Genomic DNA, 15,606 nt, shown 5'->3' on the forward strand with positions numbered 1-15,606 from the left:
CATTCCTCAATTTTCCCACATTTTTCCCTCAATTATTCAAATGTTTTTCCTCAAAAGTAAAAGTATAAACTTGCGGTTTAAAGCACGTTTCTATTAACCTATTAATTTAACTTTAAAAAAATATATATATTATTATAATATAATATAATATAATATAATATAATATAATATAATATAATATAATATAATATAATATAATATAATTATTATTATTATTTATATAATAATTGTTTCGCTCACTAATGTGAATAATATTTATTTTATTTTAAACGTGGCTCAGCCTCTACACTTTCGTGGACTTGGCCTCCATCTTGTGGCCATTTGGAAGAACTACACTTTACGCTAAAAGCAGTCGTATTGCCGCAATGCTTTCTGGGAAGAGTAGTTCAAATCAGAATTCGCTTGCTTGTCTTTTACATATCTAAATGACTTTATTCTCAGACGCGATTACATAAATACATATTTTAATTCCCGTTACTTATTTGCTTAAAATCGCGTGAAACGTAAGAAAAATGACGTAGTTTTGGGGAAACCCCGTAGCGGAATAAAACTCCATCCCCCAGCGCCGCTAAGCCCAGTGTTTACAGCGATGACAGCAGCTGCGGAGAATAAAGCACGCTGCCGGGTGGAAACTCTCCCTTCTACGTTTAAGTACGCCTGGTTAGCTAACTTTGAACACACGCTAGCGACTTCTCGGACACATTTAGACATTTACAACAGGTCTCCGGCAGATTATTCAGCTTTATCTCCGCCATTTAGCCCCAGACCGGCCGGGATGACAGTGAGCGCTGTCGGGACCAGGCTGCAACGCCAGGAGACGCGGTAGCACCAGTCAGTCACACCCTTTTCCTGGGGATTTAAATGACAATATTGTTGCAGCGAATGTACAAGACTCTGCCTATATCCATATTTAATGCGCATGACAACTTTTTGTAGCGTTAGCCTTGTAAACCGCTGCGTAATAGCGAGTTTCTGCGCGGTGAACATGACAGAAGCATCATGCCACGGCAGGATGAGATAGCCCGGAGTCCTCCTGCTGCAGTGACGAGGGCGAGTCCGCGAGGCTAAGCTCCCAGGAACACTTTTTGAAGCCCCTTTTTTTTATGTTTGCACGCGCAGTTGGGCAAGTATGAGCGGCCCACTGTACACGTTTGTCAGCAGAGATGACAACAGCACCGTGTACGCTGAAGTTTCCAAGATCCTGCTCGCAACAGGACACTGGAAGAGGCTGAAGAAGGACAACCCCAGGTTCAACCTCATGCTCGGGGAGAGGAACCGGCTGCCCTTTGGGCGTCTGGGTAAATTATGCTGTCATACAGTGTCACGACTGTTTTACTATAGTGAAGGAAACATGGAAATGATGTATGGGAGGAAGTGAGGAAATATAGGAAAAAATACTGGAATAAATATTTAGATAAAGTAGGTGACAAAGTGGGGGGTGTTTGTAAATGGGAGGAAAATAGGAAAAATATTTAGGAAAAAATAAGGAAAAAACTGGTGACTTTTTTTTTTTTTTACAAATATTGCTCAGTTATTTAGAGAAAAATGGGTGAAAAAGTGTGGGGGGAATGAAAAATGGGGAATAATAGGCAAAATATTTGGGGAAAAATAAGGATTTTACATGAATGCAGAAAAAAAATAGGAACAATTTGAGAAAAATTAAGATGAAATTGATTAAAAGCAATAAATAGGAAAAAATGTAGGGGGAAAATTAGGAAGATTGGAAACATATTTAGCAAAAATGTAAAAAAAAATTGAGGAAAAAAATTTGGTGGAAAAAAATGTTATAAAACGTTTTTCTCCGCTTTTGTATGATTCATGTGATTTCTGTTTGTCGTCATTAACAATAAAATCCCCATATCTAATGATTTATTAATTGTCAGTTTAGCCCAGACCTCGTCACATAACAGCTCATTAAACATACATGATATGTCTGTATGTTAATGTTTATACTAAAGTGATAAACGACTGAAATAATGTCACTGTGGGGTTTTCCTTCCTTTGTATTTGCCATGTTTTTGTTCTCTGTAAAACTCTAACGTGTGTTTTCTGTGAACTCTCCCTTTGCTGCGTGTCTCTCCAGGTCACGAGCCGGGCCTGGTGCAGCTGGTGAACTATTACCGAGGCGCCGACAAGCTCTGCAGGAAGGCGTCGCTCGTCAAGTGAGAGTCGACTCCGGTCGTTTTACTAACTTCTGTCGACTCCTTTACTCACACGTGTCCTTCTGTAACCGCTAACGCCCTGACTGTAGCCGCTAACGCCCTGACTGTCGCCGCTAACACCCCGACTGTAGCCGCTGACGCCCTGACTGTAGCCGCTAACGCCCTGACTGTAGCCGCTAACGCCCTGACTGTAGCCGCTAATGCCCTGACTGTAGCCGCTAACGCCCTGACTGTAGCCGCTAATGCCCTGACTGTAGCCGCTAACACCCTGACTGTAGCCGCTAACGCCCCGACTGTAGCCGCTAACGCCCCGACTGTAGCCGCTAATGCCCTGACTGTAGCCGCTAACACCCTGACTGTAGCCGCTAACGCCCCGACTGTAGCCGCTGACGCCCCGACTGTAGCCGCTAACACCCTGACTGTTGCCGCTAACGCCCTGACTGTAGCCGCTAACGCCCTGACTGTAGCCGCTAACGCCCTGACTGTAGCCGCTAACGCCCCGACTGTAGCCGCTAACGCCCTGACTGTAGCCGCTAACGCCCCGACTGTAGCCGCTAACGCCCTGACTGTAGCCGCTAACGCCCTGACTGTAGCCGCTAACGCCCTGACTGTCGCCGCTGACGCCCTGACTGTCGCCCTGACTGTCGCCGCTGACGCCCTGACTGTAACCGCTAACGCCCTGACTGTCGCCGCTGACGCCCTGACTGTCGCCGCTGACGCCCTGACTGTCGCCGCTAACGCCCTGACTGTCGCCGCTAACGCCCTGACTGTCGCCGCTAACGCCCTGACTGTAACCGCTAACGCCCTGACTGTCGCCGCTGACGCCCTGACTGTCGCCGCTGACGCCCTGACTGTAACCGCTAACGCCCTGACTGTCGCCGCTAACGCCCTGACTGTCGCCGCTAACGCCCTGACTGTCGCCGCTAACGCCCTGACTGTCGCCGCTAACGCCCTGACTGTAGCCGCTAACGCCCTGACTGTCGCCGCTAACGCCCTGACTGTCGCCGCTAACGCCCTGACTGTAGCCGCTAACGCCCTGACTGTAGCCGCTAACGCCCTGACTGTAGCCGCTAACGCCCTGACTGTAGCCGCTAACGCCCTGACTGTGACCGCTAACGCCCTGACTGTAACCGCTAACGCCCTGACTGTAACCGCTAACGCCCTGACTGTAGCCGCTAACGCCCTGACTGTAGCCGCTAACGCCCTGACTGTAGCCGCTAACGCCCTGACTGTAGCCGCTAACGCCCTGACTGTAGCCGCTAACGCCCTGACTGTAGCCGCTAACGCCCTGACTATAACCGCTAACGCCCCGACTGTAGCCGCTACCGCCCTGACTGTAGCCGCTAACACCCTGACTATAACCGCTAACACCCTGACTGTCACCGCTAACGCCCCGACTGTAGCCGCTACCGCCCTGACTGTAGCCGCTAACACCCTGACTGTACCCGCTAACGCCCTGACTGTCACCGCTAACACCCTGACTGTCACCGCTAACGCCCCGACTGTAGCCGCTACCGCCCCGACTGTAGCCGCTAACACCCTGACTGTACCCGCTAACGCCCTGACTGTCACCGCTAACACCCTGACTGTCACCGCTAACGCCCCGACTGTAGCCGCTAACGCCCTGACTGTCGCCGCTAACGCCCTGACTGTACCCGCTAACGCCCTGACTGTGACCGCTAACGCCCTGACTGTAACCGCTAACGCCCTGACTGTAGCCGCTAACGCCCTGACTGTAGCCGCTAACGCCCTGACTGTAGCCGCTAACGCCCTGACTGTAGCCGCTAACGCCCTGACTGTAGCCGCTAACGCCCTGACTGTAGCCGCTAACGCCCTGACTGTAGCCGCTAACACCCTGACTGTAGCCGCTAACACCCTGACTGTAACCGCTAACGCCCTGACTGTAGCCGCTAACACCCTGACTGTAGCCGCTAACGCCCTGACTGTAGCCGCTAACACCCTGACTGTAACCGCTAACACCCTGACTGTAGCCGCTAACACCCTGACTGTAACCGCTAACGCCCTGACTGTAGCCGCTAACACCCTGACTGTAGCCGCTAACGCCCTGACTGTAGCCGCTAACGCCCTGACTGTAACCGCTGACGCCCTGACTGTAGCCGCTGACACCCTGACTGTAGCCGCTGACGCCCTGACTGTAGCCGCTAACGCCCTGACTGTCGCCGCTAAAACCCTGACTGTAGCCGCTAACGCCCTGACTGTAGCCGCTAACGCCCCGACTGTAGCCGCTAACGCCCCGACTGTAGCCGCTAACGCCCCGACTGTAGCCGCTAACGCCCCGACTGTAGCCGCTAACGCCCCGACTGTAGCCGCTAACGCCCCGACTGTAGCCGCCAACGCCCTGACTGTAGCCGCTGACGCCCCGACTGTAGCCGCTGACGCCCTGACTGTAGCCGCAAACACCCTGACTGTAGCCGCTAACGCCCCGACTGTAGCCGCTAACGCCCCGACTGTAGCCGCTAACGCCCTGACTGTAGCCGCTAACGCCCTGACTGTAGCCGCTAACGCCCTGACTGTAGCCGCTAACGCCCCGACTGTAACCGCTAACGCCCCGACTGTAACCGCTAACGCCCCGACTGTAACCGCTAACGCCCTGACTGTGGCCGCTAACGCCCTGACTGTGGCCGCTAACCCCCTGACTGTGACCGCTAACGCCCTGACTGTAGCCGCTAACGCCCTGACTGTAGCCGCTAACGCCCTGACTGTCGCCGCTAACGCCCTGACTGTAGCCGCTAACGCCCTGCCTGTAGCCGCTAACGCCCTGACTGTGACCGCTAACGCCCTTACACTAACCGCTAACGCCCTGACTGTCGCCGCTAACGCCCTGCCTGTAGCCGCTAACGCCCTGACTGTAGCCGCTGACGCCCTGCCTGTAGCCGCTAACGCCCTGACTGTAACCGCTAACGCCCTGACTGTCGCCGCTGACGCCCTGACTGTCGCCGCTGACGCCCTGACTGTAGCCGCTAACGCCCTGCCTGTAGCCGCTAACGCCCTGACTGTGACCGCTAACGCCCTTACACTAACCGCTAACGCCCTGACTGTCGCCGCTAACGCCCTGCCTGTAGCCGCTAACGCCCTGACTGTAGCCGCTGACGCCCTGCCTGTAGCCGCTAACGCCCTGACTGTAGCCGCTAACGCCCTGACTGTAGCCGCTAACGCCCTGACTGTAGCCGCTAACGCCCCCTGACTGTCGCCGCTAACGCCCCCTGACTGTCACCGCTAACGCCCTGACTGTAGCCGCTGACGCCCCGACTGTAGCCGCTGACGCCCCGACTGTGACCGCTAACGCCCTGACTGTCGCCGCTAACGCCCTGACTGTAGCCGCTAACGCCCTGACTGTAACCGCTAACGCCCCGACTGTGACCGCTAACGCCCTGACTGTGACCGCTAACGCCCTGACTGTGACCGCTAACGCCCTGACTGTCGCCGCTAACGCCCTGACTGTAGCCGCTGACGCCCCGACTGTAGCCGCTGACGCCCCGACTGTGACCGCTAACGCCCTGACTGTCGCCGCTAACGCCCTGACTGTAGCCGCTAACGCCCTGACTGTAGCCGCTAACGCCCCGACTGTAGCCGCTAACGCCCCGACTGTAGCCGCTGACGCCCTGACTGTAGCCGCTAACGCCCTGACTGTAACCGCTAACACCCTGACTGTAGCCGCTGACGCCCTGACTGTAACCGCTAACACCCTGACTGTAGCCGCTGATGCCCCGACTGTAACCGCTAACACCCTGACTGTAGCCGCTGATGCCCTGACTGTAGCCGCTAACGCCCTGACTGTAGCCGCTAACGCCCGACTGTAGCCGCTAACGCCCGACTGTAACCGCTAACGCCCTGACTGTCGCCGCTAACGCCCTGACTGTAGCCGCTAACGCCCTGACTGTAACCGCTAACGCCCCGACTGTGACCGCTAACGCCCTGACTGTGACCGCTAACGCCCTGACTGTAGCCGCTAACGCCCCGACTGTAGCCGCTGACGCCCCGACTGTAGCCGCTGACGCCCTGACTGTAGCCGCTAACGCCCTGACTGTAGCCGCTAACGCCCGACTGTAGCCGCTAACGCCCGACTGTAACCGCTAACGCCCTGACTGTAGCCGCTAACGCCCGACTGTAACCGCTAACACCCTGACTGTAGCCGCTGATGCCCCGACTGTAACCGCTGACGCCCTGACTGTAGCCGCTGACGCCCTGACTGTAGCCGCTGACGCCCTGACTGTAGCCGCTAACGCCCTGACTGTAACCGCTAACACCCTGACTGTAGCCGCTGACGCCCTGACTGTAACCGCTAACACCCTGACTGTAGCCGCTGATGCCCCGACTGTAACCGCTGACGCCCTGACTGTAGCCGCTGACACCCTGACTGTAGCCGCTAACGCCCTGACTGTAACCGCTAACACCCTGACTGTAGCCGCTGACGCCCTGACTGTAACCGCTAACACCCTGACTGTAGCCGCTAACGCCCTGACTGTAGCCGCTGATGCCCTGACTGTAGCCGCTAACGCCCTGACTGTAGCCGCTAACGCCCTGACTGTAGCCGCTGATGCCCTGACTGTAGCCGCTAACGCCCTGACTGTAGCCGCTAACGCCCTGACTGTAGCCGCTAACGCCCCGACTCTAGCCGCTAACGCCCCGACTGTGGCCGCTAACGCCCCGACTGTAACCGCTAACGCCCTGACTGTAACCGCTAACGCCCTGACTGTAGCCGCTGATGCCCCGACTGTAACCGCTAACACCCTGACTTTAGCCGCTAACGCCCGACTGTAACCGCTAACACCCTGACTGTAGCCGCTGATGCCCCGACTGTCACCGCTAACGCCCTGACTGTGACCGCTAACGCCCTGCCTGTAGCCGCTGACGCCCTGACTGTAGCCGCTGACGCCCTGCCTGTAGCCGCTAACGCCCTGCCTGTAGCCGCTAACGCCCTGCCTGTAGCCGCTAACGCCCTGACTGTAACCGCTAACGCCCTGCCTGTAGCCGCTAACGCCCTGACTGTAGCCGCTAACGCCCTGCCTGTAGCCGCTAACGCCCTGCCTGTAGCCGCTAACGCCCTGCCTGTAGCCGCTAACGCCCTGACACTAACCGCTAACGCCCTGACACTAACCGCTAACGCCCTGCCTGTCACCGCTAACGCCCTGACACTAACCGCTAACGCCCTGACACTAACCGCTAACGCCCTGACACTAACCGCTAACGCCCCGACTGTAGCCGCTAACGCCCTGACACTAACCGCTAACGCCCTGACTGTAGCCGCTAACGCCCTGACACTAACCGCTAACGCCCTGACTGTAGCCGCTAACGCCCTGACACTAACCGCTAACGCCCTGACACTAACCGCTAACGCCCTGACACTAACCGCTAACGCCCTGACTGTAGCCGCTAACGCCCTGACTGTGACCGCTAACGCCCTGACACTAACCGCTAACGCCCTGACACTAACCGCTAACGCCCTGACTGTAGCCGCTAACGCCCTGACACTAACCGCTAACGCCCTGACACTAACCGCTAACGCCCTGCCTGTCGCCGCTAACGCCCAGACTGTAGCCGCTAACGCCCCGACTGTAGCCGCTAACGCCCTGCCTGTCGCCGCTAACGCCCTGACACTAACCGCTAACGCCCTGACACTAACCGCTAACGCCCTGCCTCCCTGCCAGGCTGATAAAGACCAGCCCGGAGCTGCGCGACTCCTGCACCTGGTTCCCCGAGTCGTACATCATTTACCCGACGAACCTGAAGACGCCCGTGGCCCCGGCGTCGTCCAACGGCATCAGCCACCTGAAGAGCCACCCCAGAACCGACGAGCGCGAGGTGTTCCTGGCCTCCTACAACGCCAAGAGGGAGAGCGGCGAGGGCGGCGAGGGCAGCGCGTGGATCGCCAAGTCGTCCGCCGGAGCCAAAGGTGAAAACGCTGAGATTTAGATTCGTTTCCTCCAGAACGTCTTAGCTTGAAAGCGATACTTCAGGATTTTTCACATAGTAATTCATGCAGTTCTTATATTTGAAGAGTTTCGTGGCGCTAGGCTAATGCTAGGCTAGTGCTAGGCTTGTGCATTTCTATGGTATCAGCTAGCCTGCATTAACTTCTTAACTCCCACCTGAAAGTTTTTTCTCCAAATTCTCCAAATCTAAAAGTTTCTTCAAAACAGAGACAAAAAAATGAGAGGAAAATGAGGATGTAAACGCAAAAAAAAGATAAAAAATGACAAAAATCCGGAAAAATGTGACAAAAGAGCAGCAAAAAAGTAACAAATGAGCAAAAAGATGACAATGATCCAGCAAAAAAGTGACAAAAATCCAGCAAAAAAACAAAACAAAAATCCAGCAAAAAAAGACAAAAATCCAGCAAAAAAGTGACAAAAATCCAGCAAAAAAGTGACAAAAATCCAGCAAAAAAAGTGACAAAAATCCAGCAAAAAAGTGACAAAAATCTAGCAAAAAAGTGACAAAAATCCAGCAAAAAAAAATCCAGCAAAAAAGCAAAAATCCAGAAATAAAACACAAAAAATCAGCAAAAAAGGAAAAAAATCCATCACAAAAGAAAAAAATCCAGCAAAAATGTGATAAAACAGCAGCAAAAAGGGAGAAAAATGCATTAAAAAAGGTAACGAAAGTGCCATTAAAAAGTGACAAAAACACATATGGGAAACAAAAAGTGATGACAATGGCAAAGAGGAGATAATGCATTTGGTTTTGGCGGATGGCAATAGATTAACCCCTTAGCTCCCACCTGAACCGAGCACATTTTAAAAGGAAAAAAAGGTGTGAAAATAGCGACAGAACTGAGACGAAAACAATGATGAAGATGTGACAAAAAATTGACGAAAAATGACAAAAATGTGCCAAAAAATGATAACAATGACAAAAAAATGACGAAAAAGAAAAGAAAAAACGACAAAAATGACTTGAATACCAAAATAAAATGATGGAAAAAAAATCTGACGTGAGGAAAAAGATCCATTTAGATGAGTTTTGTAGATCTTTCTTTCAAATGAGGCGCTACACTGGCCTACAGGATTTGGGTAAAGCTGAACTGGAGAAAATGCTCTCGGTTCAGGCGGGAGTTAAGAGGTTAAAACTCTGTCAGAGAAAAAAAAAAAATCTCTCTTTACGATGTTTATTCTGTGATTTATCCAGGAAGTGACTCCAAAATGGCCGCCCCTGTTTTTTCCCGCGCTTCATTCATTCACAAATACTCACATGTTTGGTATCCACGTGTAGCAGGAAAGGCTGTGAACGAGATGACGCTGTGATCCAAATATGGTCATTTCCTTTGTGGGGACAGATTTAGAAGAATTTTGATTTTTGAAATATTGTTTTTGAGAATGGCGGTTCCTGGTCCCGCAGGAGCCGGGATCCTGATCTCCCATGATGCCGCAGAGCTGCTGGATTACATCGATAACCAGGGCCAGGTCCACGTCATTCAGAAGTACCTGGAGAGGCCGCTGCTGCTGGAGCCGGGACGCCGCAAGTTCGACATCAGGCGAGTCACGAAAACCAGAGTCTGAAAACCAGAGTCTGACTGTAAAACATACTGTAAACACACGGTAAACACACTGTAAACACACTGTAAAACATACTGTAAACACACGGTAAACACACTGTAAACACACTGTAAAACATACTGTAAACACACAGGAAAACACACTGTAAACACACTGTAAAGACAAACACTGACATACAATTAAAACTACCATTAAAAGTAATTTATATTTATAGATAAGATTAATTTGGGGTTGATTTATTCCTTTTGAAACAGGACTGTGGTTTGTGGATTATTTAAATGTAAATGAAGTCAGATCTAAAAACCCATCTTCAGTGAGTCTGGGATTGTTTAACCCCTTAACTCCCGCCTGAACCGAGCACATTTTCTTCAGTTTGGCTTTACCCCAATCCAAAAGCTTCTGGAAAAAAGGTGTGAAAATAGCGACAAAACCGAGACGAAAACAATGATGGACATGTGACAAAAAAGTGACGAAAAAAGGACAAAAATGTGACAAAAAACACACAAAAAAATACTAAAAATGACCAAAAATATGACAAAAAATGACAAAAATGTGACAAAAAAATGACCAAAAAAAATACTAAAATGTGACAAAAAAGACAAAAAATGTAAAACAAAAAAAAGACAAAAAAAGACAAAAAAAGACCAAAAGGTGACAAAAATATGACAAAAAAATGACAAAGAAATGACAAAAAATGACAAAAAATGACCAAAAAAATGACAAAAATATGACAAAAAAATGACAAAAAATGACTAAAAAATGACCAAAAAAATGACAAAAAATGTGACAAAAAATGTGACAAAAAATGACAAAAAAAAATACAAAAATGTGACAAAAAATGACAAAAAGTGACAAAAATATGACAAAAAAGACAAAAAAATGTTTAAAAAAAAAAAAAAAACAAAAAAAAAAAAATGACAAAAAATGACAAAAAAAATGACAAAAATGTGACAAAAAAGACAAAAAAATGTAAAACAAAAAATGACAAAAAATGACCAAAAAAATGACAAAAATATGACTAAAAAATGACAAAAAATGACCAAAAAAATGACAAAAATGTGACAAAAAAATGACAAAAAGTGCCAAAAAATGACAAAAATGTGACAAAAAAAGTTACAATAATGAGTTGAATCCCCCCCCCCCAAAAAAAACAGATGGAAAAAAATCTGATCCATTTCCAAGATCCATTTAGATGAGTTTATTAGACCTTAGCTTTCAAATGAGGCGTTACTCTGGCCTACAGGGTTTGGGTAAAGCTGAACTGGAGAAAATGCTCTCGGTTCAGGCGGGAGTTAAGAGGTTAAAGACACAGAGAACATGAGAAGAAATGTAAATGATGAGTAATAGGAAGTATGTTTAAAGTAGTTTTTTTTATTTATCGTGATGCATCGTAGGTTATTTTTGTGGAATATATCGATTATCGCAGTATCGAATCGTGAGGTACCCAGAGGTTCCCAACCCTGTGTGTGTGTGTGTGTGACCAGTTTCAGTTTTTAACAGAGTGAGGACATTTTGGGTGGTTCTCTCTTATTTGAAGGACAGTTTGAAGGTCGAGATGTGGTTTTGGGCTAGAACTGGGTTTACATTAGGGTTAGGATTAAGGTCAGGGTCTGGGTAAAACATCATGTCTGAGTGTCCTCACTAAGACAGCGCTCCAAACGTGTGTGTGTAGGAGCTGGGTGCTGGTGGACCATCAGTACAACATCTACCTGTACCGGGAGGGCGTTCTCAGGACGTCCTCGGAGCCGTACAACAGCCAGGACCTCGGGGACATGACCAGTCACCTGACCAACCACTGCATCCAGAAGGAGCAGTCGCAGAACTACGGCCGCTACGAGGAGGGCAACGAGATGTTCTTCGACGACTTCAGGCTCTACCTCCTCAAGGCTCACGGGGTCACGCTGGAGACGAGCGTCCTGCCGCAGATCAAGCACATCGTCAAGTCAGTGCCTCCTCCTCCTGTTCCTCCTGCTCCTCCTCCTCCTCCTGTGGTTCTGAGACAGATGTTTTCTCTGCAGGAGTTGTCTGTCTTGTGTCGAAGCCGCCATCAGCACCAAACATCTGTCGTACCAGAGTTTCCAGCTGTTCGGCTTCGACTTCATGCTGGACGAGAACTTCAAAGTGTGGCTGATCGAGATCAACGGAGCGCCGGCCTGTGCACAGTCAGTACATGCTAAATACACGCTTCATACACGCTAAATACACGCTAAATACACCCCAAATACACTCTTAATACATGCTAAATACACGCTAAATACACTGGACTGGCGATCTCTCCTTAAGCTCCGCCCACCCCCCATCTCTGCCCGTTTCACTGAGCAGCTGGACCCATATATTTGTGTTTTACCGAATCGGCTCAAGTGACTTTACTTAGAAAGACGAGTCAGAAGCAGTGACACAAATAAATAAGAGTAAAAGTACCTGAGGACAATACTACTCGAGTATTACATTTTTCTAAACTGTAAAGTCTCTTCGTTCTGTTCTCAGAATTAAACATCTTTATTCCTGTAATAACTTTAATGTCATGTCACTTCTACAGCAGCAAAGATCTGAACGTCCTGGTCTTTTGACAGATTATGGTGTTGATCAATATTTTGACGTCAGATGAATAAATATTTCATGAAAACTTAAAGATTTAAATGAGACTCACACGACAGCTTGAAATAAACATTATGAAACTTAGAATCAAATAAAACACAAGTCTGTCATTAAAAACAAATATTACTTTTTAAAATAAAGGTTTTCTGAAAATGAAAGTCCATCCCAGGACACTTAACTCGTGTATAATACTTAGAGATGCACTGATCCAGCTGTTTTGCCACCGAAACCGATACTGGGTTTTGTGTATCTGCCGATACCCGATATTTGCCGATACCACTGTCTTAAAAGTGTCTTTCTCCGAGTGAAACTCAACTTTCAAGTTCAAGTTTCAAGTTTAATGGTTTTGTATAGCCCAATATCACAACAGAAGTCGCCTCAAAGGGCTGCAACAAATATCAAGGCAATAAAACACAGCAATAAATATGACAATTAAAAGTTCAGGTGAATCCAGGCAAATATTTTTTTTCCACATTAAAGATAAATAAAGTCATATTTTATTGTCATGATATTACGGATCAATTATTTCTATTGATAAACTCTTGGATAAACGATTAACAAAGATCACTGGACTTTTCTACAATGAATATCCTCAGGAACCACAGGAGTACACAGTAGAATTAAAAGTTTTGTTGTGAGTATTTCTCGCCTCCATGAACGACGTCTCCAGAACCAAACGTTTTCCCGTCTTTACTTTGGGGAAAGTTGAGTCAGAGATTTAAAGGAACAGCCAGTATTTCCAGACTGAGATATGTTCTCACCTGAGCTTAGACGAGTTGATGTGTACCTGTCTGGTCTTTGTGTGTGTCCTCAGTCACACACAAAGACCAAAGATGTTGTTAGTGTTTGGCAAAAAAATGACAAAAAGTGACAAAAATGTGACAAAAATTCAACAAAAAAATGACAAAAAATCAACAAAAAAGTGACAAAAATTCAACAAAAAATGACAAAAAATCTACAAAAAGTGACAAAAACTCAACCAAAAAAGTGACAAAAATTCAACAAAAATGTCACAAAAATTCAACAAAAAGTGACAAAAACTCAACAAAAAGTGACAAAAACTCAACCAAAAAAGTGACAAAAATTCAACAAAAAGTGACAAAAACTCAACAAAAAGTGACAAAAACTCAACAAAAAGTGACAAAAACTCAACCAAAAAAGTGACAAAAACTCAACCAAAAAAATGACAAAAACTCAACCAAAAAAGTGACAAAAACTCAACCAAAAAAGTGACAAAAACTCAACCAAAAAAATGACAAATCAACAAAAAATGACAAAAAATCAACCAAAAAAATGACAAAAAACTCAACCAAAAAAGTGACAAAAACTCAACCAAAAAAATGACAAAAAGTGACAAAAAACTCAACCAAAAAAGTGACAAAAACTCAACCAAAAAATGACAAAAAGTGACAAAAAACTCAACCAAAAAAATGACAAAAATTCAACAAAAATGGAAAAAAAAAAAAAAAGGAAAAAAACCTACAAAAGGTGACTCAACACAGCAACAACGTGAGGAAAAAGATCAATTTTGTGGGTCTTAGCTTTCAAATGAGGTGTTACACAGGCCTGTATAATGACCAAAGAGGACAGAATGCATTGGGTTCAGGCGGGTGGTAAGAGGTTAACATTTGCTCATGAATAATCGGTCTCTTGTATCGGTTAATATCGGATATCGGTGAATCTCTCTGACTGTGACCTGGTGAAAGGCGTATATTATGTTTAACCCCTTAACTCCCACCTGAACGGATCCCATTTTCTCCAGTTTGGCTTTACCCTAATCAAAAAGCTTCTTGGGGAAAAAGCAACAAAATAGCCACAAAAATGAGGAGAAAACAAGGATGTAAATGCAACAAAAATGTGACAAAAAAATGACAAAAATTCAACAAAAAAAGACAAAAAGTGACAAAAATTCAACAAAAATTCAACAAAAATTCAACAAAAATTCAACAAAAAATCAACAAAAATTCAACAAAAATTCAACAAAAATTCAACAAAAAAAGTGACAAAAATTCAACCAAAAAAGTGACAAAAATTCAACAACAAAAATGAAAAAAATTCAACAAAAAAATGACAAAAATTCAACAAATTCAACAAAAAAAATGAAAAAAATTCAACAAAAAAATGACAAAAATTCAACAAAAAAAGTGAAAAAAATTCAACAAAAAAATGACAAAAATTCAACAAATTCAACAAAAAAAATGACAAAAATTCAACAAATTCAACAAAAAAAATGACAAAAATTCAACAAAAAAGTGAAAAAATTCAACAAAAAAATGACAAAAATTCAACAAAAAATGACAAAAATTCAACAAAAAATGACAAAAATTAAACAAATTCAACAAAAAAATGACAAAAATTAAAAAAAAAAGTGACAAAAAATCAACAAAAAAATGACAAAAATTCAAAAAAAAAGTGACAAAAATTCAACAAAAAAATGACAAAAATTTGATTAATAAATGACAAAAATTCAACAAAAAATTCAACAAAAAAACACAAATTCAACAAAAATTCAACAAAAAGTGCCAAAAAAAATTGAAAAAAAGAAAGAAAGAAAAAAAAGCAAAAGGTGACACAACACAGCACGTGAGGAAAAAGAATAATCAGTCTCATGTATCGGCTGATATCGGTTAATATCGGTTAATATCGGTAAATATCGGTTAATATCGGATATCGGTGCCTCTCTCTGACTGTAACTTCCTCTGCCACAGGAAGCTGTACTCGGAGCTGTGCCAGGGCATCGTGGACGTGGCCGTGGCGTCCGTCTTCAGCCTGAGCGGAGACTCGGGCAGCTCCTCGCCGTACTCCTCCTCCCCCTCCTCCACCTTCAACCTGTCCACCGCCAACGCCAACGCCTGCTCCTCCCCCAAGCTCCGCGGGCCGCTGCACGTGGGGCCGTTCACTCGCCTGTGAGCTCACACGAGGGCCACAGCGCCCCCTGCTGGCCGCTGTGGGAACCAGTCATGTTAAAGGTCGAATATTCCTCCAATACAAGCAGAAGTTACCAGGAAAAGTACTACAGTATTCAAAGTATTCAGTCCAAACCTGTTTAAACAAGAGTCAGGAAGAACAACCTCCTCTTCGCCGTGAGTCAGTGACAGTAACATCTGCACAGCGCCACCTGCTGTTCACAGAAGCCGCTTTATATGGACTTTAGAGACAGTGTTATATTTATCTTTCTAATGTGATGAAGGAAAAGGAACGAAATCAGTCCCTCCAGGATCCGTGATGTTGTGATCGCAGCTTTTAACACGACGGGAAATCAGAGGCTTCGTGAGTCGTGTTTCTTTGCGTTCCATGTTTATAGAGGGATATTTTCTTCTTAAAGAGGG

General features: G+C 46.7%; 1 protein-coding gene across 1 annotated transcript; it reads left to right on the forward strand.

The window, feature by feature from the left end:
• Positions 1-594: 594 nt before the first annotated feature.
• ttl (tubulin tyrosine ligase) lies at positions 595-15,226 on the forward strand. Its single transcript, XM_079568175.1, has 7 exons — positions 595-1,298; positions 2,084-2,162; positions 7,832-8,076; positions 9,522-9,657; positions 11,352-11,621; positions 11,698-11,841; positions 14,986-15,226. The coding sequence occupies exons 1-7, from the start codon at positions 1,130-1,132 to the stop codon at positions 15,185-15,187; spliced, it is 1,245 nt and encodes a 414-aa protein (XP_079424301.1). The 5' UTR covers positions 595-1,129; the 3' UTR covers positions 15,188-15,226.
• The last annotated feature ends 380 nt before the right edge of the window (positions 15,227-15,606 follow it).

The sequence above is a fragment of the Gobius niger genome (genome assembly GCF_951799975.1).
Source record: "Gobius niger genome assembly, chromosome: 12".
NCBI classification, from domain to species: domain Eukaryota; kingdom Metazoa; phylum Chordata; class Actinopteri; order Gobiiformes; family Gobiidae; genus Gobius; species Gobius niger.

Bases quoted from the DNA above. Each gene is read 5' to 3' on its own strand.
- ttl (XM_079568175.1), top strand. From the start codon at position 1,130: ATGAGCGGCCCACTGTACACGTTTGTCAGCAGAGATGACAACAGCACC. The intron at 2,163-7,831 runs GTGAGAGTCGAC...CCTCCCTGCCAG, and splicing joins AGGAAGGCGTCGCTCGTCAA to GCTGATAAAGACCAGCCCGG. The intron at 8,077-9,521 runs GTGAAAACGCTG...CTGGTCCCGCAG, and splicing joins GTCGTCCGCCGGAGCCAAAG to GAGCCGGGATCCTGATCTCC.